General features: G+C 41.6%; 1 protein-coding gene across 2 annotated transcripts in view; it reads right to left on the bottom strand.

Annotated features, from left to right (window-relative positions):
• Window positions 1–2,495, bottom strand: part of ST8SIA6 (ST8 alpha-N-acetyl-neuraminide alpha-2,8-sialyltransferase 6) — a 45,617-nt gene extending 43,122 nt beyond the window's left edge. Inside the window, exons 1-2 of one of the 2 annotated variants that reach the window (XM_053978326.1) lie at window positions 2,212–2,495; window positions 1,864–1,980 (exon numbers count right to left, since the gene is read on the bottom strand). In XM_053978326.1, the coding sequence (XP_053834301.1) occupies window positions 1,864–1,980; window positions 2,212–2,306 (212 nt within the window). In that variant the 5' untranslated portion in view covers window positions 2,307–2,495. The remainder of the gene's footprint in view (window positions 1–1,863; window positions 1,981–2,211) is intronic. The other variant, XM_053978320.1, reaches the window with a different exon arrangement.
• Between the last annotated feature and the right edge of the window lie 14,884 nt (window positions 2,496–17,379).

Raw genomic sequence — 17,379 nt, 5'->3', positions numbered from 1 at the left:
AGCCACACGTGTACCACAAACTCCTGTCAGGCTAGCTTACTGAGCATAGTCACTCAGGTGAGAAAGCACATCCACTCCTGGATTCAGCTAGCAAGACATCTCTCCAAAGACACTACGGTTTCAGAGGCTTGAGTATATTGAAACTTTCTTTGATGAATTATTTACTTGACACACTTTTGCAGTTACTTAGTCATGAAGAAATACAATTTCAGGCTGACAAAAAGTAGCTTCAAATTGGTGCCAAAATCCTCCAAGTAGAATAAGGAAAAATACATATTTTAGAATCACAATCTCACTTGCCCTATTACAAAGGTTAAAAAAAAATGACATGGATTTTCAGACCTCTTTGGTATGTGTTGTTTCTACTTTCACTGCTCCAGTTGTGTGTGTACTAATAGCAGACGGGAAATAGACTGTTCTCTAAAGTGCTCTCTGCCAGCATTTTTAGTCAATTCAACGCCATGGTATAACACAGAGAGCTGAATGAAAGGAGATGCAGCTCAGAAAGTAGCAGGGAGGAGCGTGAGGAGATGGGCCAGGGGGAAACCACAGACATGGCCCAAAACAAGAGTGGAGAGAAGAATGGAGTAATGGCTACAAAAAAAGCAAAGCAGAACAGTACATACTGCAAAAACCAATATCAAGAGAGGGAAAGAAGGGGAAAAAAAGCAAAAAGGGAAAAAAAGGAGAACAGGAAAGAGAATCAGGCTAGAAGCTCATAACACCTCGTAGGAACATTTGCAGAATTCTGTTCATTTTCCTTCACTCTAACTTTGAAAGATGCTATAAACTTACAGTTTGTGAAAATTTTAAATATTGAGGGAGAGAGCACAAGGCTATCTCATCAGAAACACATAAGAAATGCACTGTTAGGGTACATTGCAATCATTACTACAACTAACATCAGTTGCATTCACTTTGGGAAAGCATAGGCTGTCGAATTCAGCTAGATTGAGTGAGATGGTGCCCTCAGTAAGGTTATCTGCACTGTCACCATTGTCTTTAACACAACCAGGACACCATAGTTTCTGTGAAAGACCCAATTCTTAAGTTCTTTCTAATTTTTATAATGTGTTTTTGACCATAATATATATTAACATATAATAGTCATGGTAACTGCAAAGGTAATAATGCCATAAAAAGTAAAAGAAGAAAGCAAAAATATTTCAAAACTACTTCTTACATAGTATTGACCTCATGTGTGGATTACACCACTATCTTCTGCACTCTTAGTTTTCCTACAGTGTGTGGGGACCCAAGAACAGGAAAACAATAGTCATTAGTATTGAAGTCTGCATGTAAGCCACAACATTTCACAGCTGATTTTACAAAGCACCTTCATATTAAACTTCACAGTATAAAATAACAGGCTGTAAAACAAAAATCTACACCGATCTGGGAGGTCAAGACACAGGATCAAGTGAGTGGGCTCCCACAAAGTACAATGCCAACCCAGAGCTAAACAGGCTTCATATGTCTTGCCTTCATCCTATGGATTGTAAATGATAAATCTGTATTTTTAACTAAATACAGATTACAAAGACAGTTACAGCATTGCCCAGCTCCACCTTCCTGGAAAGAAGAATAAAAAGATACCTGGACCATGTCATTCAGCAGGCACTTTTTGCATCGTATGCTAACGAAATTGCTCTATGCAATATTTTATTGGGCTCAAAACCAACGGCAGAGTGACAGCCGTCAATAAAAAACCCATGAGCAAATAATTCACAATAGTTAAAGCAAAGTGCCATTTGCTCTAATAATCTCTAACGCTCTCTCTGATCAAGCTATCGAAACAAAAGCAAGAATGAACCGGAGCGAAGGCGAATTTCTCCTTTTGTAGACCCGACCTCACGGACCCACCTGGGGGCGTCCAGCCCGTACCTGTTCTCGGTCTGAGGAAGGGGCGTCAGGGGAGACCTGAGGGCTCGCACCACTTTTGGCGTGACAGCCGCTACTCCTGCGTCCTCCTCCCAGCCCCTGGCAAGCGAGACGGGAAAACAAAGTTCTCAGGACCAGGCGGTGATTGCACATCACCCGGCGCGAGCGGCGCCGCTCTCCTGCCCACGACCCGCTGAGAGCCGCCAGCACCCGCCAGACCGAGCCGGGGGCACCGCGCCAGGCTCCGCCGCGCCCCGCGGGGCTCGTCCCGCTCCTCCCGCCCTCCCCAGCCGGCTCCGGACCGCGGGCGAGGCCGCCCGGCCGCCCTACCTGGCGCGGAGGGGCTGCTGGCCGCCCAGGCGCAGGAGGCAGCCTCCCAGCAGCAGGCTGCCCAGCGCCGCGGCCAAGGCGATGACAGCCCGCATGGTGCGCTCGGCAGCGGCGCCCGTCGCAGCTACGGCCCCATAGTATTTAAGGGAGGCTGCGGGGAGGGGGAGGCGGCCATGGCAGCCACAGGGTCTCTGCGCTCCGCCCCTCGCCCGCAGCCCTGCGCCGCCGCCATCGGCTTCCCCCTCCCGCCGCGGCCGCAGCGCGGACCCGGCCCGCCGGTGCTGGCGGGGGGCGGCCGGGCTCGTCCGGCGTGAGGGCGGCACCCCGGCGGCCTGTGCCAACGGCCTGTGCCGGCGGCAGCTCGGGGCGCTTCCCGGAGCGCTTCCCTGTGTCGAGGGCGGCGGAGCGAGGGAGTCGAAACTGCCCAAAGTTTAATGGGGGAGAGGGGCGCCGTGCGGGACGGCGGCGAGAGCAGGGTGCGGGGCTTGCCTGGCGAGGGCAGGCAGCCCTGCCCTATGGCTGGTGTAGTGAAGCCGCTGCTACTGTAATAGCTCTTTCTCTGAATTAAAAAATAATAGTCAACGTGTCCTGTGTTTTGTCTTATAAAAGGTATGTTATAAAAATACGTATATTATAGAGAAAAATTACCCCACGTGGAACACTGCAGCTCTGGGACCCCCCAACATAAGAAGGCTGAACCTTCAGAGGAAGGTTGTGAACATGATCTGAGGTATGGAACACCTCTGCTGTGGAGACAGGCTGAGAGAGCTGCAGTGGTTCAGCCTGGAGAAGGTTTTGGGGGGACCTCATTACAGCCTTCTGATATCTGAAGGAGGCCTACAAAAAAGCTGGAGAGGGACTTTGTAACAAGGGCATGTAGTGATAGGACAAGCAGGATGGCTTTAAACTGAAAGAAGATAGGTTTAGGTGGAATATTAGGAAGATACTCTTTACTGTGAGCATGGTGAGGCACTGGAACAGATTGCCCAGAGAAGCTGTGGATGCCCCATCCCTGGAAGTGTTCAAGGCCAGCTTGGATCAACCTGACCTAGGGGAAGATGTCCCTGCTTATGGCAAGGGGTGGTTGGAACTAGGTGATCACTTTCAACCCAAAACATTCTATGAATCTGTGATTTGCAGTGGTTTTGGTAAAAATGTTTCTGTAGTAAGCTTGTATCTTTCTACCTGATGGTGCATTCAGTGTTGCTTTCACAAGCCAGCCATTGGTATGAGAAACCTAATAAGGTGGCATGGTGCAAATAACTAGGTCCACTTTATTAAAAGTGGGTAGAAGAGATGCTGTGACTTACAGCAGCCTTTCAATCATGAGCTGACACCTTGTTTTTGCAGATTCTTCCCTATCCTTCATGTTTTCTGCATCTGTGAGCAATTCCTTAAGCCTTGGAGCTGCTGCTCATCAAACAATGGCTAGAAAGTCTCAAAGTAAGAGTTCTGCTGCAACTGTATTAATGAAGTGACACAGACTTGATATTGTGAGTGGTTAGATATGACAATAAGAAGCAGCATGCCTATAGTGCACCAGAGGAACAGCACAGCACCATCTGTGATTATGATGGGGTATGCAGGGAAACATCTAATGATGTTTTTGGGGCATTCATTCGCTTGCTGGTGAGCAGGGCTGTGGGTGCTGGTGGGAGGGAGCTAGAAGCAGTTGGCTGGTGTCCCAAGGGGTTGCAGGTGTCTGACTGGCTCATTGCACAGTCCCCCTGGGAGCCCAGCTCAGTTGTCTTCTTGGCTTTGAGGTACTTAATTGTAATAGTGAAACAAAGTCAGTGTGAAGACTTCTGAAGGCCTGAAGAAGTTTGCTGGTTCGAGCTTGTTGTGAATCTCGAACCAGCAAACTTCTAAATTGTTGTGATTGAATGTAAGTGTCTGGAATGTGAAGATGATTCATCACCATTTCCCAAAAGTTTGCTTTGGGCCTATCCTATAAAACCAGTTGACACTATATACAAATAAGTAGGGGGCCAACAGTCAAGCTTTTCAAGGTATGTGTATATTGATCAGCAGATATTAGAAATGCCAATCACCTCTGTAAAACATGAAGGCTCCTGCTTATGTTAGTGGGTATCATCAGCTATTTTGTAATACCCATTAAATACCCTATGTAAAACAACAAGTATTTAATCTTCAAAGCCTAGTGGTATTAGTGAATGAAAGAAGACTAAGAATTACAATCCAGAAAAAGATTTGGCTTTTGCCCTTACTGTTACTTCCCTCTGCAATACAGTTTTCCTGAGTCCTGAGGTATCACTGTCAGCTAATCCATGGGAAATTTAGTGATGCCAGTGAGGACATAATATTTCAAGTTAGAGGTCTGCTGCCAATGCTAGTCTATAATACCAGTAAAGATTTTTTTTTTTCCCCAAGATCAAAAGGTCTTTGTGTCATATTAAAGTTCTTGCAAAGAAAATGGAAGATTATAAACTGAATGCGTTTAGATTAGACTTGACACTTGGTGCTTGTTGTTTACTAACAAGTTTACAAACAGGTATTGATTGATTGTCACAGTATCTTTAAATGTTACCAGCCTTAATTTCCTGGCACAGCAGCTTAGTAGAAAGGTTAAGTGACCCTACTAAAGGGTGAGGTAAGAATCAATAGTGAATCAGAATTCAAATTTAGGAATGTTGGATTCAAAAAACCAAGTTTCTCTTACATGGTGTTGCCATATCAGAAGTGATGGTGTCAGGTAATGTAATGTAGAGGGTCAAAATGATAAAGGTTCGGGTGCCAAAGATAGCACAGGAAAAGACAGAGACGACAGCATACATAGAGTCCGTCCCATCTCGTCATCCTCCTCACAGCTGGAAGCTGCTGCATTTTGGCAGCATCTCCCATCCTCTGATTCCCATTAGCTTCTGAAGTCAGCAGGAATTGATAATTGCTGGCTTGCACAGAGGGAAGAGATCACTAATCAGCCAGGTGGTATCATCATGACTTTGTTACTGAGCTCCTACAGCCCTACTTAGCTGCTAATTTGGAAAAGCAAAATGCAGCCTTGGTTATCATCCATGAAAGGCTGCTGTCCCCCAGGTCAGCAGGATTGCATCTCGAAAGGAGTCTGGTGGAGGTGCCTGTAGGGCTGCGGGTCACATGGAGCCAGCTTAGCCTTCTTATTTCCAGCAGCTAAATCATATTAAGAAGCAATTAATGTTCATTAAATGCTTTCCTAGTGCTGCCTTCTCATCTAAGCAATGGCTGTCATAGGTATATTAGTTATTGCAAATAGGAGGAGAAATGACTGTTACAATTAAGAAGAGAAAGGTACTAAAGATGTTCAGTGAAACTGGAGTCCCATGTTCTGGGGAAATATGAGAGGCTCCAGAGTGAGGTGTTGGTGTGAGACAACTATTTTGGTGTTTTTAGAGCACTCACAATGTGCTTTTAGCAAAAAACAAAAAAACAAACAAACAAAAAAAAAAAAACCACAAAAAAAAACCACACAAAAAAAAAAAAAAAAAAAAAAAACACAAAAAAACCCCAAACAACAACAACAAAAAAAACCCACTTCCAGCAAATTCACAAAACAGACATATGTGTTTACTGGGAAAAAGTCATTGGTTCATTGCGTTTCACAACTTCATTTATTTCCACCCATGGTTTTGGGCAACAGGGTTTTACATAATGATAAATTGCAAGAACTAAGGTGCTGTCTGCCAGACTCCAGGACATCAATGGCCCCGATCATTCCTCTAAAGGATAATTGCAAAAAGCATTCCTGTACCCCTTTAAAATGAAAAAAAAAGTCCAAACAAAATAATCACATTTTGTGCCTGTTTATCTTGCCTTAATGTTTTTTTCTCAGTTTTTTTCAGGACAGAATTTTGTGTCCTGTAACTTAAAAATTAGGCTTTATTAAAATAATAATTTAATAACTAAATTCAACCAGGAAACAGTCTGTTGAGATCTACCTAAACCTAGCTAAATTATTAGATGTTTAAAAGCAGCTACATGTACCATCACTTTGATGGTACATGTGCCAGTGATGACTCATCCAGTCAAGCACCATTTACTCTTTCAAGAAGGTCAAGGTGAAAAAAAATCAGGGCACATGGAGAAGTCTTCAGGACTCTGAGTGTCTCATAAGATGTCATGCTTACAGAATCACAGAATCTTCTGAGTTGGAAGGGACAGACAAGGATCAGCGAGTCCAACTCTTAAGTGAATGATCTGTATGGGGATTGAACCCATGACCTGGTGTTATTAGCTCCTTCTAACCAACAGCAGGACTTGCTTCTTGCGCACAAAATTAATCATTTTTCACTGTTGTAAGCTATGTTTTTATATCCATCAGAGTAAGATATTGTGTGCACTCCATCAGATTCCTTTATTTAGTTTAACTGAGAAACCAGCTTCTCCTCTTTAGCAACGATGATCCAGCCCAATGGCAGATAAATACTTGTTGCCAAAAATGCATCTTGTAGCATAAGCAAACTTGAGGCCGGTACTGAAAATGAGTGCTCTATTGCCAGCCACTGTGTGAGCCTTCATCCAATTAAGGGCACTGCAGGCATGTGCCCATGGCTGTGGTTCAGGCCAGTGTGCATGCTTTTCCAAAGGAAGCTGATGGGCCAGGAGGATCTGAATTACAATGAGGGATGAAGGAGGATTTTAATTCAGAAACCGAAAACTTGCAAGTTGTTAACCTGAAGGGAGATAATTCTTTTTCCCATTCTCTTTTCTTCCTAAAGGCTCTCTGCATGACATCTTAACACGACGCTATGCAAAAGGCCATACTGGGTCAGACTAGAACAGTGTGTTCTTCAAGCAGTGCCCAGTAGCACAATCCCAGGGAAAAACTGTGCAGTGATCCATCCCTAGGACCCTTTCTCAGCTTCCAGCAATCAATGGCTCAGGGAATTTCTGAACTAGAGCTAGCTGTGTGTTTAGTTGCCTTTCATGGATTTTTCTTCCATAATTGTGTCTAATTGCTTTTTGAAACCATGTAAACTTCTGGCATCAACAGTAGCTTGTGCCAATGATTTCCATCCAAGATGAATCCTTCCATTACAATTAGCCCAGGAACAATTTGCAAATCTATGTTGTTATTTGGAACTCTGATCTCCTTCGCTGAAGTATTCTTTTGCAAAGAATTTTACTACAGTTGCACAAAACAGCGCTGCTGTTAATACAAATTCACAGCATCCATCGCTAGAATTCAGTGGGAGATATTACAGAGCATACTGTGAATGCAAATTAAAAATAATGCACAACACTCAACCAAATCCTAATGGACCAATGGCACAATGTCAAATACATCAGGAGCAAAGACTTGTAATGCAATTATTAAAACCCCAAGCAAACAAACAAAGCAAGTAAATTAGCACAGACTAAAACTGTTGGAGCAACATTTACTCATCACAGATCAGCATGCAGAGTGACTGTACAGCTCCCATAGGCTTTTAAAATGCCTGCATGGCTGAAGGGGGAATATGCCCCCAGGGATGTCACATAGCAGAAGGGTTCTCATTGGGCACTGTGGTCAATGGTTGAGGTAATTAAGTCAAAATAAACATTTATTTCCATCACTGAATGTGACACAGTGTGTGCAGCTGCCCATCTCTAGAAAAATCCTATTTGGGGTCACATGTTTGTTGAAGTGTGCATATAAAATACACAGTGATTGAAATGAGAGGCTATAGTGGAGTCCAGAATCATCTTTTATGATACAAGTAATGGGGTGTGATTGTCAGTCAGCATCATTTAAGTTTATGAAAAATCAGAGCAACAATTCAGGAAAATAATGCTATTTGCATGATATGAGCAAATAGCAGGGATCACTTGGAAGAAGAAAAAAAGGGGCCGGTATATGAAGGCCTAATCTTGGGATGGGAAAATAATCCACTGAGTTTCATCCAGGAGGGTGGCCTGACTGATCAGCTCTAAATGTCTTTTTGGGATCACAGTGCGCTGAAAAAGCTAGAACCCCTTTTCTCTTTTTCTTTTTTCTTTTTTTTTTTTTTTTTTTTAGCATTCCTGTATTTCTTTTGTTGAAATTCATGGAGTACAATAAATGGAAAAATAAGGAAAATTCCTGTGCCAAAGTATGGGGATTGACTACTTCATTGCTATGGAAGAACACCACAGAAGTGGTACAGAGCACCATGAACTCATGGATTTGAGGGGTTTGGAGGAATAAAAACAGGACCTCTGTCTTTGAACTCAGAAAAAACCATTAACCTCATTAAATAGAGTTAAAAATATAACTGCCCAGATTATAGTCTAAACATATTCTTACATAATAGTGATTTTCACAGTATCTTCTGCAGTAAAAATTGTTGAATGCTCTTTAGAAACATAGCAGCTGCAAATCCTAGATTTTCCTTCTTCTATCATCAGATACTTCTTAGGCTATTTGCAGTGGTGAAGTTAATGCTGATAAACCTATGATACAAAGAGGGTGCCAAAGGGGTGCAGGTGAGGGATGTGGGTGTTAACAGTGGGATCAGCCAGATGGGGCTTTTGACTGGGATACCTTGCTGTGAAAAGAGATCACCTGGAGGAGAAACCATGTCCCATAAGTTATGGAGCTATGTAGGAGAGTAATTGTGAGGGTGCTTGAGAGTCAGGGTTTGACAAGGTCCCTTAGCTCAGATGCAGCTTTAAGCATATGTTAACCTGGGGCCAGACTTGAGCTCCTGGTGAGGCACCTGCCAGAGTCCTCTAAAAGCTCAGTGTGTCTCTGAAGTGAAACATCAGTGTTTACAGAGGGCAGGGTGCATATCCATGCAGTGATGAGGAAAAGCAAGACAGTCACTGAGCCTTCAGCGCATCTTGGGAAGAGAAATAGTATAGGAAAATAAGGCATACAAAAAAAATCTCCCACTTAACAGTAGGGGGGCTTCCTGTTTCAGAATCATCAGTGAAACCAAGGGGGGGAAGAAAACTCTACACAATTCTTTATTTCTGTTTGCCTAGTAACATCTTGAACCATTTATAAACTGAAACTGAAACCCTTTACCTCCAAACAGAAATAAATCCAGGTTACTTTAAGAGCTAGCAAGATATACAGACATTTGGGGATGCTCGCTGTAAACCAGAGTTGTCTCAGATGTGTTTTTTCCCCATTCTGAAGTAATTCTCTGTCTGAATGATGCTGGTTGTAGCTCAGAGTCCAAAATGGGCCAAAACATGATGGGATTTGTGCCAACATATGAGAGAGCCAGTGCATGACCACTGCTGTCCTGCTGGGGAGAGGACTGGCAGTGGGGCAGCTAGACTGGGGCTGTCCAGCAGCACAGCCCCTCTCTGGCACGGGGAGAAAGTGAGAAACCTTTGGAAGGCCCGTGCCATGGCCGGGGGCGTGGAAGGTGGCAGGCAGAGGCCAAGGGAGGGAGTTGGAACATTTTCCTTCTCACCGCAGATCATCATCAATTTAGGCTCTGTTCTCTCCCTCTCTCTCTGTCTCTCTCCTCTAAACATGTAGTGCTAGATATGGGACTTTAGTAAATATGCTGATATCCCTTACCTCAGTGACAGGCCTTGCTGATTGTATTGCAGCTCTGGCTCACTTTCATTAGGCTCTGCAAATATACTGCCATTTCTGCAAAATCTGTGTGCTGGGTAAGCCAGAATCTCTCCTATGTCTCCTATGGTCCTCAGATAGTCACTTATCTATTTGTCTCCCTCTCAATTACTGTACTTCCAGAGAGAGCAATAATTTATTATATCCAGTGCCTTTGATGGCATGACAGAAAAGAATTAAGGCCTAACAGAGGAGAAAACCAAATGTAGCTTAGGAAGAGTGTCATCTGAACAAAAGGGATCAATAACAACCCTTATGTGTAGCATTATTTTCAGAACAGGCATTTAGTACCTAGCTCCCAGGTGAGACTTTCTGCAGCACATGGTCATTTTCTTCTTACCAATGAGAAGATTGACCAACCTCATTTTTAACCTTGAGAGCTTTAACACCCATACTACTTATTTGGACATCCCCTACAGTTAACAAGTCCATCTAAATAGACTAAGTTTATAAATATATGGTTTGCATACACCATTTCCATGTTGTCTATATTGAACAGCCATGGCATCACCAGTAGATCTGAAGAAATCTAAAAATGTATCAGTGTTTGGGAAGAGGACCCAAAAGGGAGAGCAGGAGCAAGGAAGAGGAGGATGGAGGCTCCAGGACTGTGAAGAAGTGCATGGGGAGCATAGGGACTCAGTGTGGGGGACAGGATAGCGTGTGAAGTTTGTCGAGCCTGAGCACTAAGGGCAGAGGGGAGGGAGGATGAAGACATTTTCAGCTGAGAGGAATGCTGATGCTTAAAGTACCATTATCATGTGCTGGGGAGATGTGCATTTTAAATACCAGCATTAAAAATCCTTCGCCTTTAATGTTGTGTTTGCATATTGCATGAGTATGCATTTGACCGAATAGCTGAGTGTGTGTAAAAGTCAATTCTAAAGCAAGGAATCATCACTTGGAACCTGCAGCTGGAGAAAATTTATTCAGGCTCCCCAGATGCACTCAGGCTCAGCTTGGCTGTCCTTAAGAGCAAACTGAGAATTTAACAAGTAAACAATATGTGAAATGGTTTTGATAACTGTTGGGTATGGTCATGAAAAACTGAATGAACGCCCTGCTGACAGCTGACCAGAGAGTACCACAGAGAGCAGCAAGCAGATGCAGCAGCACTTCTCTGAACTGCTCCAAACCACATTACTTGGATCTTCTTTGAGAAGAGACAGTGCTTCAGCCTTTGCACCACCTTTTTCTGTCTTGTTAATTTAGTCTTCAGAAATGTGTATGGTGGAATAATTTCCCTTTTGGGGGAAAAAATCCCAACAATCTTTTCACCAGGGATGAGATTGATACCACAAATTCAGTCCACATTGGAAGAGTTGGAACTAGCTCCCTTTCTTAACCACAGTGGACCAGATTTTCAGCCCTGAATTGCATGTTTGCATTTCTGAGGCACGTTAGCATCTAGCTGAGGATGACGTGTGGTGGCAGGTATCTGAAAGATCTGCTGCACAGGATATTTGCATGTAGCCTTCTGAGCCCTGTAAGACAGGAACCAGTCATGGAGCCCATTTCCTCTCTGGCCCAGTGATGCATGTCAAGATCTGAAGCAAGATGATCTCTGAAAATTAAAAGGTGCCAAGTCATTCAAAATTGTGACATGTTGATTTCTCTGTTCAGACATATAATTCATAAAGCTGCAACACAGTGCTATAACTCAGTGTTTGGTCTTTAATGACTGGCCCAGTTATAAATACTGTCCTACCATTTACTGACTTTTACATTTATTGACCATGTATTTTATCTAGGCTTATAAACAGAGTGCAGGCCATTTTTAACAAACACAAAAATATTTCAGGCTAAACAAAAGGAAGAATGCATTGTTACGTGAGCCCACTTCCAATGCATGATGAGAAGGTGTTGCCAGATGTTCTGTAGGAAACTAGGGAAAGAGGTGTGGGCCAGGGAGATGTGAGCAGGGCAAGGAGGGTAGCATTGGTAGAGCTCCAGTAGGTGGAGTACAAGTTGGCTGAGGTCCTAAGCTGGATGTGACATGAGTGGCAGTGCTTTGAGTTGCACACTCGTTTTCCACACACAAAGCATCACCCTAACTACAAACTGCAGCAGCTGTTGGAGGGGACAGCAGGGAAGGGAGCTGTGTTTTCCCCAGGCTCTGGGTGAAGAAGCACTGAAGGAGCTCTGCAGTGGGCACATGAAGATCAGATCTCTCCTGAGTTTTTTTCCTGGTTACAGCAAAGAGACATTATTTTCTGCAGACTATAGCATGTGTACTCCCATGTTCAGGTAACATAACAGAAAAAGTGACAGAGCTCCCCCTTTGACCTTTGACAGTACTGATCTATTCTGTAATCAAAAGGGTAAAATAGTGTAAGAATTGAAAGTTAGATTCGTGAGTCCGTAGGTAGTTATTTTTATTTCAGTAAAGATAACATTTTTAGGAAATTAAGTAAGTTATGGAATACGAACTTACCTCCCCTTTCACAGTTTGTTTTTAAATAGCCTATACATACTGTGTTTTCCTAGACAGGATGCAAAATGAATAAATTATGTGCAAACAAGCTGGTTTTGCCAGTTATAGATGCAAAACCTTGTACAGGCTTCTGGTTTTGAAAGGAAGCTGAAATGATACATTTTTAATTGAAAGTATCAACCTCATTAGATCTATTTATGTAAAAGATCTTTAAAAAACAAAGACATAAAATTTTACTTTTATAGGACACGGATGGCACATCATGGCTGGGTTTCATATTATCAGATATAGTCATATGAAATATATACATCCACATCTGAACCATTCACCCTGGTTCCATTTATACTTAAATGAATGATACTTACTTCTGAAGAGAAATTTTTCTCATCCAAAAATGAACATATTTAACCTGGTATTTATTATCATTTGCATAAAAAACCCAGAGACACTGTTTCAGTTACAGGTGATGTAAAGCCATCTTGTCCTGAGAAATATTTAGGGGAATTAAAAGCATTCCTGTCCTCATCTGAAAACAGTGATTTTTTTGCATTTATTCAGACATATTATTTTATGAGGTGACGGCTTTTAAATGAGTATTACTTAAATAGCCTGGCACACAACTTCTACTAGAGACACAAGGCTGAATCAAGTCACATTTTGACATGGACTAAACTTGATAGATATAGGGTTTAATTTTACTTGCATGTTTAATTATGTGGGAGAAATAATTTTGAGACTTGGTATAGTGCATGTTCCAATGCAACCCACTTCCTGAAAGGTGGGTTGTAGTCAGGCAGGGGTTGCTCTGTTTCTCAGGCAGCAGCTGACAGAACCAGAGGACACAGTCTTAAGCTGCACCAAGGGAAATATCAGTTGGATATTAGGAAAAAGTTTTTTACGGAAAGAGTGATCAAGCACTGGAATGGCCTGCCTTGGGGGTGGTGGAGTCATCATCCCTGGATGTGTTTAAAAAAAACTGGATGTGGCACTCGGTGCCATGGTTTAGTTCAGGTGTTAGGGCACAGGTTGGACTCAATGATGTTGAAGGTCTCTTCCAACCTAGTGATTCTGTGATTCTGTTATGTTCTCATGGCCTTACTGACATGAGTTATCCTATCCATGGACACCCTGCTATATTCACACTATCTACTTCAATTTCTCCTGAATTTAGAGCCAAAATTAGCCTTTATCCTTTTCATGTAGAAGATGTCTGCCACACTCACCTTGTAGCAGGTGGAATTTTTCAAGCACTTACCACAGAAATCAAAGGTGGTTTTGCCGTTAAATTCCCCAGAGAGCAGATATAGTTGTAGGAACTATGCAGAGAAATCCTGCATCCACCAAAATAACTCATCTGTCACCTGAAGGGCTCTAGTACCCAGACTGGATGGCACTGGTGTGCAGAGCACTACCAGGGTTGTGGCTTATGCTGTTCATGCTGAGAAAGTCACAAAGTGTGCACTTGCTTTGGGAATTCAACTCAAATTTATAAGAGACTTTAGAAGAATATTGGGTGGATTTTTAATTTGCATACATGAGAAAAACAATAATTAACAAAAGTCTAGGTTCAAGTCAGTGAACCATAGGGTCATTTAAGCTGGAAGACCTCTAAGTAGAGTCCAACTCTTAACCCAGCTCTGCCAAGTCCATCACTGAACCATGTCAGTCAGTGGCACACCTACATATCACTACAACTCATTCTGTCAGGCTGAGAATGCTTCTTCAAGAAAAGGAGCTGCCACAGGTTTTAATGTACTGGGCCATAAATGTGCCAGGTGAATGGATCTGGGCACAAAGAACCCTAAGAGTCACAAAACATGGTGAACACAGAGCCCACCCATACAGGAGGCCTTCCTGGGCAACACTACACCTGGAATATCTTAGTGAATGAAGAGGAGTTAAACTCTTTAAAAAAAGAGAGTTGGAAAGAATGTTAAAAAAGCTCTTAATTAAAAAAAAAAACAAAACCTCACTCTGCAGTTTCTGGAAAATTACAGTCAAATTAAAACAGAGCAATAAACAGAGCAATAAATCTGCTCCTAAACAACTTGTGTAACCATGTTTTAAGAAATTTTTTCTGTTACTTTTAAGTCATTGTATTGAATTACGGAAGTCGAAATGTTAAAAGAATTTCCATCATGCAAAACATCTGGCTATTCAATAAAAAGCTATTTTTATTGAATTTTGTAAATTCCTCCTGAAGAAGTGACTGTTGTGGGAAAAGGGAAGTAGAAGTTCATGTAGATGGTACTGCCTCAGAAGCGTAGTGAGTTTGGCTACACAGAGAGCTTGTTTTATGATTATTCAGCTATTACCTTTTCTCAGTAATATTTACTGAGGAGTCCTGTTAGTTTGAAATAATAGTTTTCACAGGATTTCTTCAATGCACCTACTATTCTTAATTTGAACCAAACAGACATTCTTTGAGTAGCTGTTTCATACTGTAGCCTAGCTTTATGTAAATAACTTTTATATATATACATGAGCTGGGATAAGTAATTTGTCCAGGATATAGCAATGTATTACACTGCCATAGAATTAAAAAGCAAACAGTTTATTCATGAGTTAGCCTCATTGTAAACCCTAGATTAGATTAGATTAGATTAGATTAGATTAGATTAGATTAGGGGTAGTTGCCTTTCCCTAGCCAGGATTAAAATGTTAGCCACTTTGAAGATCAGGAAAATACTCTCACGACAAAATCTCAAAAAACTGAAATATACCTGTGATTTAATTAGGCATCTTGTGTCATTTAGTTTTTCCCTCACTGCTTAGTCACTGGAGTAATGAGATTCTGAAAAGACAAGCTTTTCCTTTAAAAACTAAATTATTAGTCCCTAAAATTGCTGAGGAGAAAAAAGTAGAAAGAAAGCTCCTCAGTGCTAAAGAAACCAAAAAGAAAAAAAAAAAAAAAAAAAAAAAAAAAAAAAAAAAAAAAAGTATTTTGGAAGAACTGGTGTGTTCCTATGCAGGTTTTTTAAATCTGTGTTTGATAATACCAGCCATTAGTAAGCAACTAATGTGGAAAAGAGACTGTATAGTTGACAGGGAAAATGTTTTAAACCATTTTGCAACTCTCGGTCTTTAGAAGAAAGTCCCAAACAATTAATGATGAGGCAGAAGAGCTCCAGCCTCTGTTGGAGCACAGTCTGGAGCCTCCTCCATCCCAGTGCAGCAGACGGCAAGCGGCACATGGGCCAGATTGCTCATGTGTGGCACAGCTGGATCTGCTGCCTCCTTCCTGGCAGTCACTGACATTCACAGTGCTAACAACTCAATGGCAACGACCCTCAATCAGCATCAATATCAATGGCTTTCTGCAGATCTCACAACCCTGCTCACGCCCTGGGGCTCGGTGTCTATGCCAGACTGTCCTGGAGGCAACTGGAGGGATGTGGGGACAGGGCCCCAGGGCTGATGTGTGCACCTCCCATACCAGGTGGCACCAGGTCTTTGCCTCCAGAGTGCAGCCTGGGCAACCCATGAGACATTTAAGATCATAACAACCACTGTGTGTGTTAGGGCAGCCTCAATGCCTCTCTCCAGCCATGTCTGAGAGGAAAAAAGCAAAAGGAGAAGGATGCAAACAGTAAGCTTTCCTTTAGTGCAAACCCTCAGCTCTGTGAAATCTCCAAGTTACTGGTTAGCTCTGGACTGTCTTGTTAAAAAAAAAACCTAAGGTTTTTTTTCTTCCAGGAATTTGTCTAAATTCCTCTTGAGCTTCCTTGTTACGTGGAATTGAATTTTGCTATTTGGTTGGGAATTATGAGGAAAAAAAGGAAATAATTAGGTTATTTCATTTGCATTGGATAGCTGATAATTTCACAACTTGATTGTTATGATGTACAAAAAGTGGCTAACATTTTCTCATGATCCCCATACCAGATATTGATTTAATTACCCTTGTCTTAATCCTTCTCAGTTTATGAGTTCTTTACAATTTTTTTACATTCAGAAGCAATTCTGAAAAGGTTTGAAAAAAATTTAGGAGAAAAGCTTATGAAAAATCCATGTTTTCCAGATCTGTCTTTAAAACAGATAATTTGGCTTTGTCCTTGGTAATTAATTTACTATTACCACGTGCCATATTTCTAACAAGGTCTTTTTTGCACAAATTCAAAATACAGGAACAACGAACTGGCCATCTTTACCTGTGGCTGGATCAAAGCATTGAAAAACCTACAAAAAACAGAACAACAACATTAATGTTTTACAAAGCAAAAAAGTGATAAGAGATTGTATCTTTTACCAGCAGTAGGGAAAAAAAAAAAAGAAGAAATATTGCTTCAAGGTTTTGTAGAAGCCTAATTTGAAGTAACTATTTATAGATGCTGCATATTATGTTAATTTGGCTTCTCCTGACACACAAAAGCTTCCTTTGAGAGTTTTTGTAGTAAAAGAAGGAAGAAAGCGAGGGGCCTCACAAACAGAGATATGATAAAAGCTGCTGTCATTATAACAAATCATCAGAAAGAGAGAAGGAAATGCTGAGACACCATTCATCACTTTGAGAAATGCTCACATTTCAGCTCACATTTCACAAACAGCTCCTGGTTAAGTAGGACTAGCTGCAATTTTTATGAAGAGGGATATGTTATCAGAAAAGTGCAATTTTCCTTTTTTACAGGTTGTTTACAAAGTCATCCCATTTTCTGCCAGTGTTATTTGCAAGAATTCATTCAAATACCTCACTCAAAACAGTGAGAATTAATTTCTATTTGAAAATAAATTTCATTTCCCTGAAATGTTGTTGGGTTGGGTTTTTTTCAGAGATGGAATTTGAAGTTTTCCACTTCTAGACTATATGCAAACAGATAATTTTAAATGGGTTATTTTCATTGTATTGAGGTCATTGATCATGCTATTTTTTCTTCTGCATGACTGTAGGCATGAAAAATAAGATTTTTGACATGGGAAAAAAGACCAGAACTAATGAACTATTGACAATGCATATGAATAATAGATAACAACCAGAAATTGGTTGTCCTTTGTATTATTTAAGTTTATTTTTTATTTTTGATAATTTAAAGGGGATAGTGGCACCATGGCCACCTTCACTGATTGTTTTACCCATAAAAATGCAATTTTTTTCAGGAAGAGAAAAAGAAAATCTTTACAAATGAATGTCTGGAAACACAATATGGTTAGGGTATAAATGTCATGTTGGGAATTATATGTCCATGGA

Source organism: Vidua macroura, chromosome 1, assembly GCF_024509145.1.
Source record: "Vidua macroura isolate BioBank_ID:100142 chromosome 1, ASM2450914v1, whole genome shotgun sequence".
Taxonomy (NCBI): domain Eukaryota; kingdom Metazoa; phylum Chordata; class Aves; order Passeriformes; family Viduidae; genus Vidua; species Vidua macroura.
This window is presented reverse-complemented; position numbering and strand designations above follow the sequence as displayed.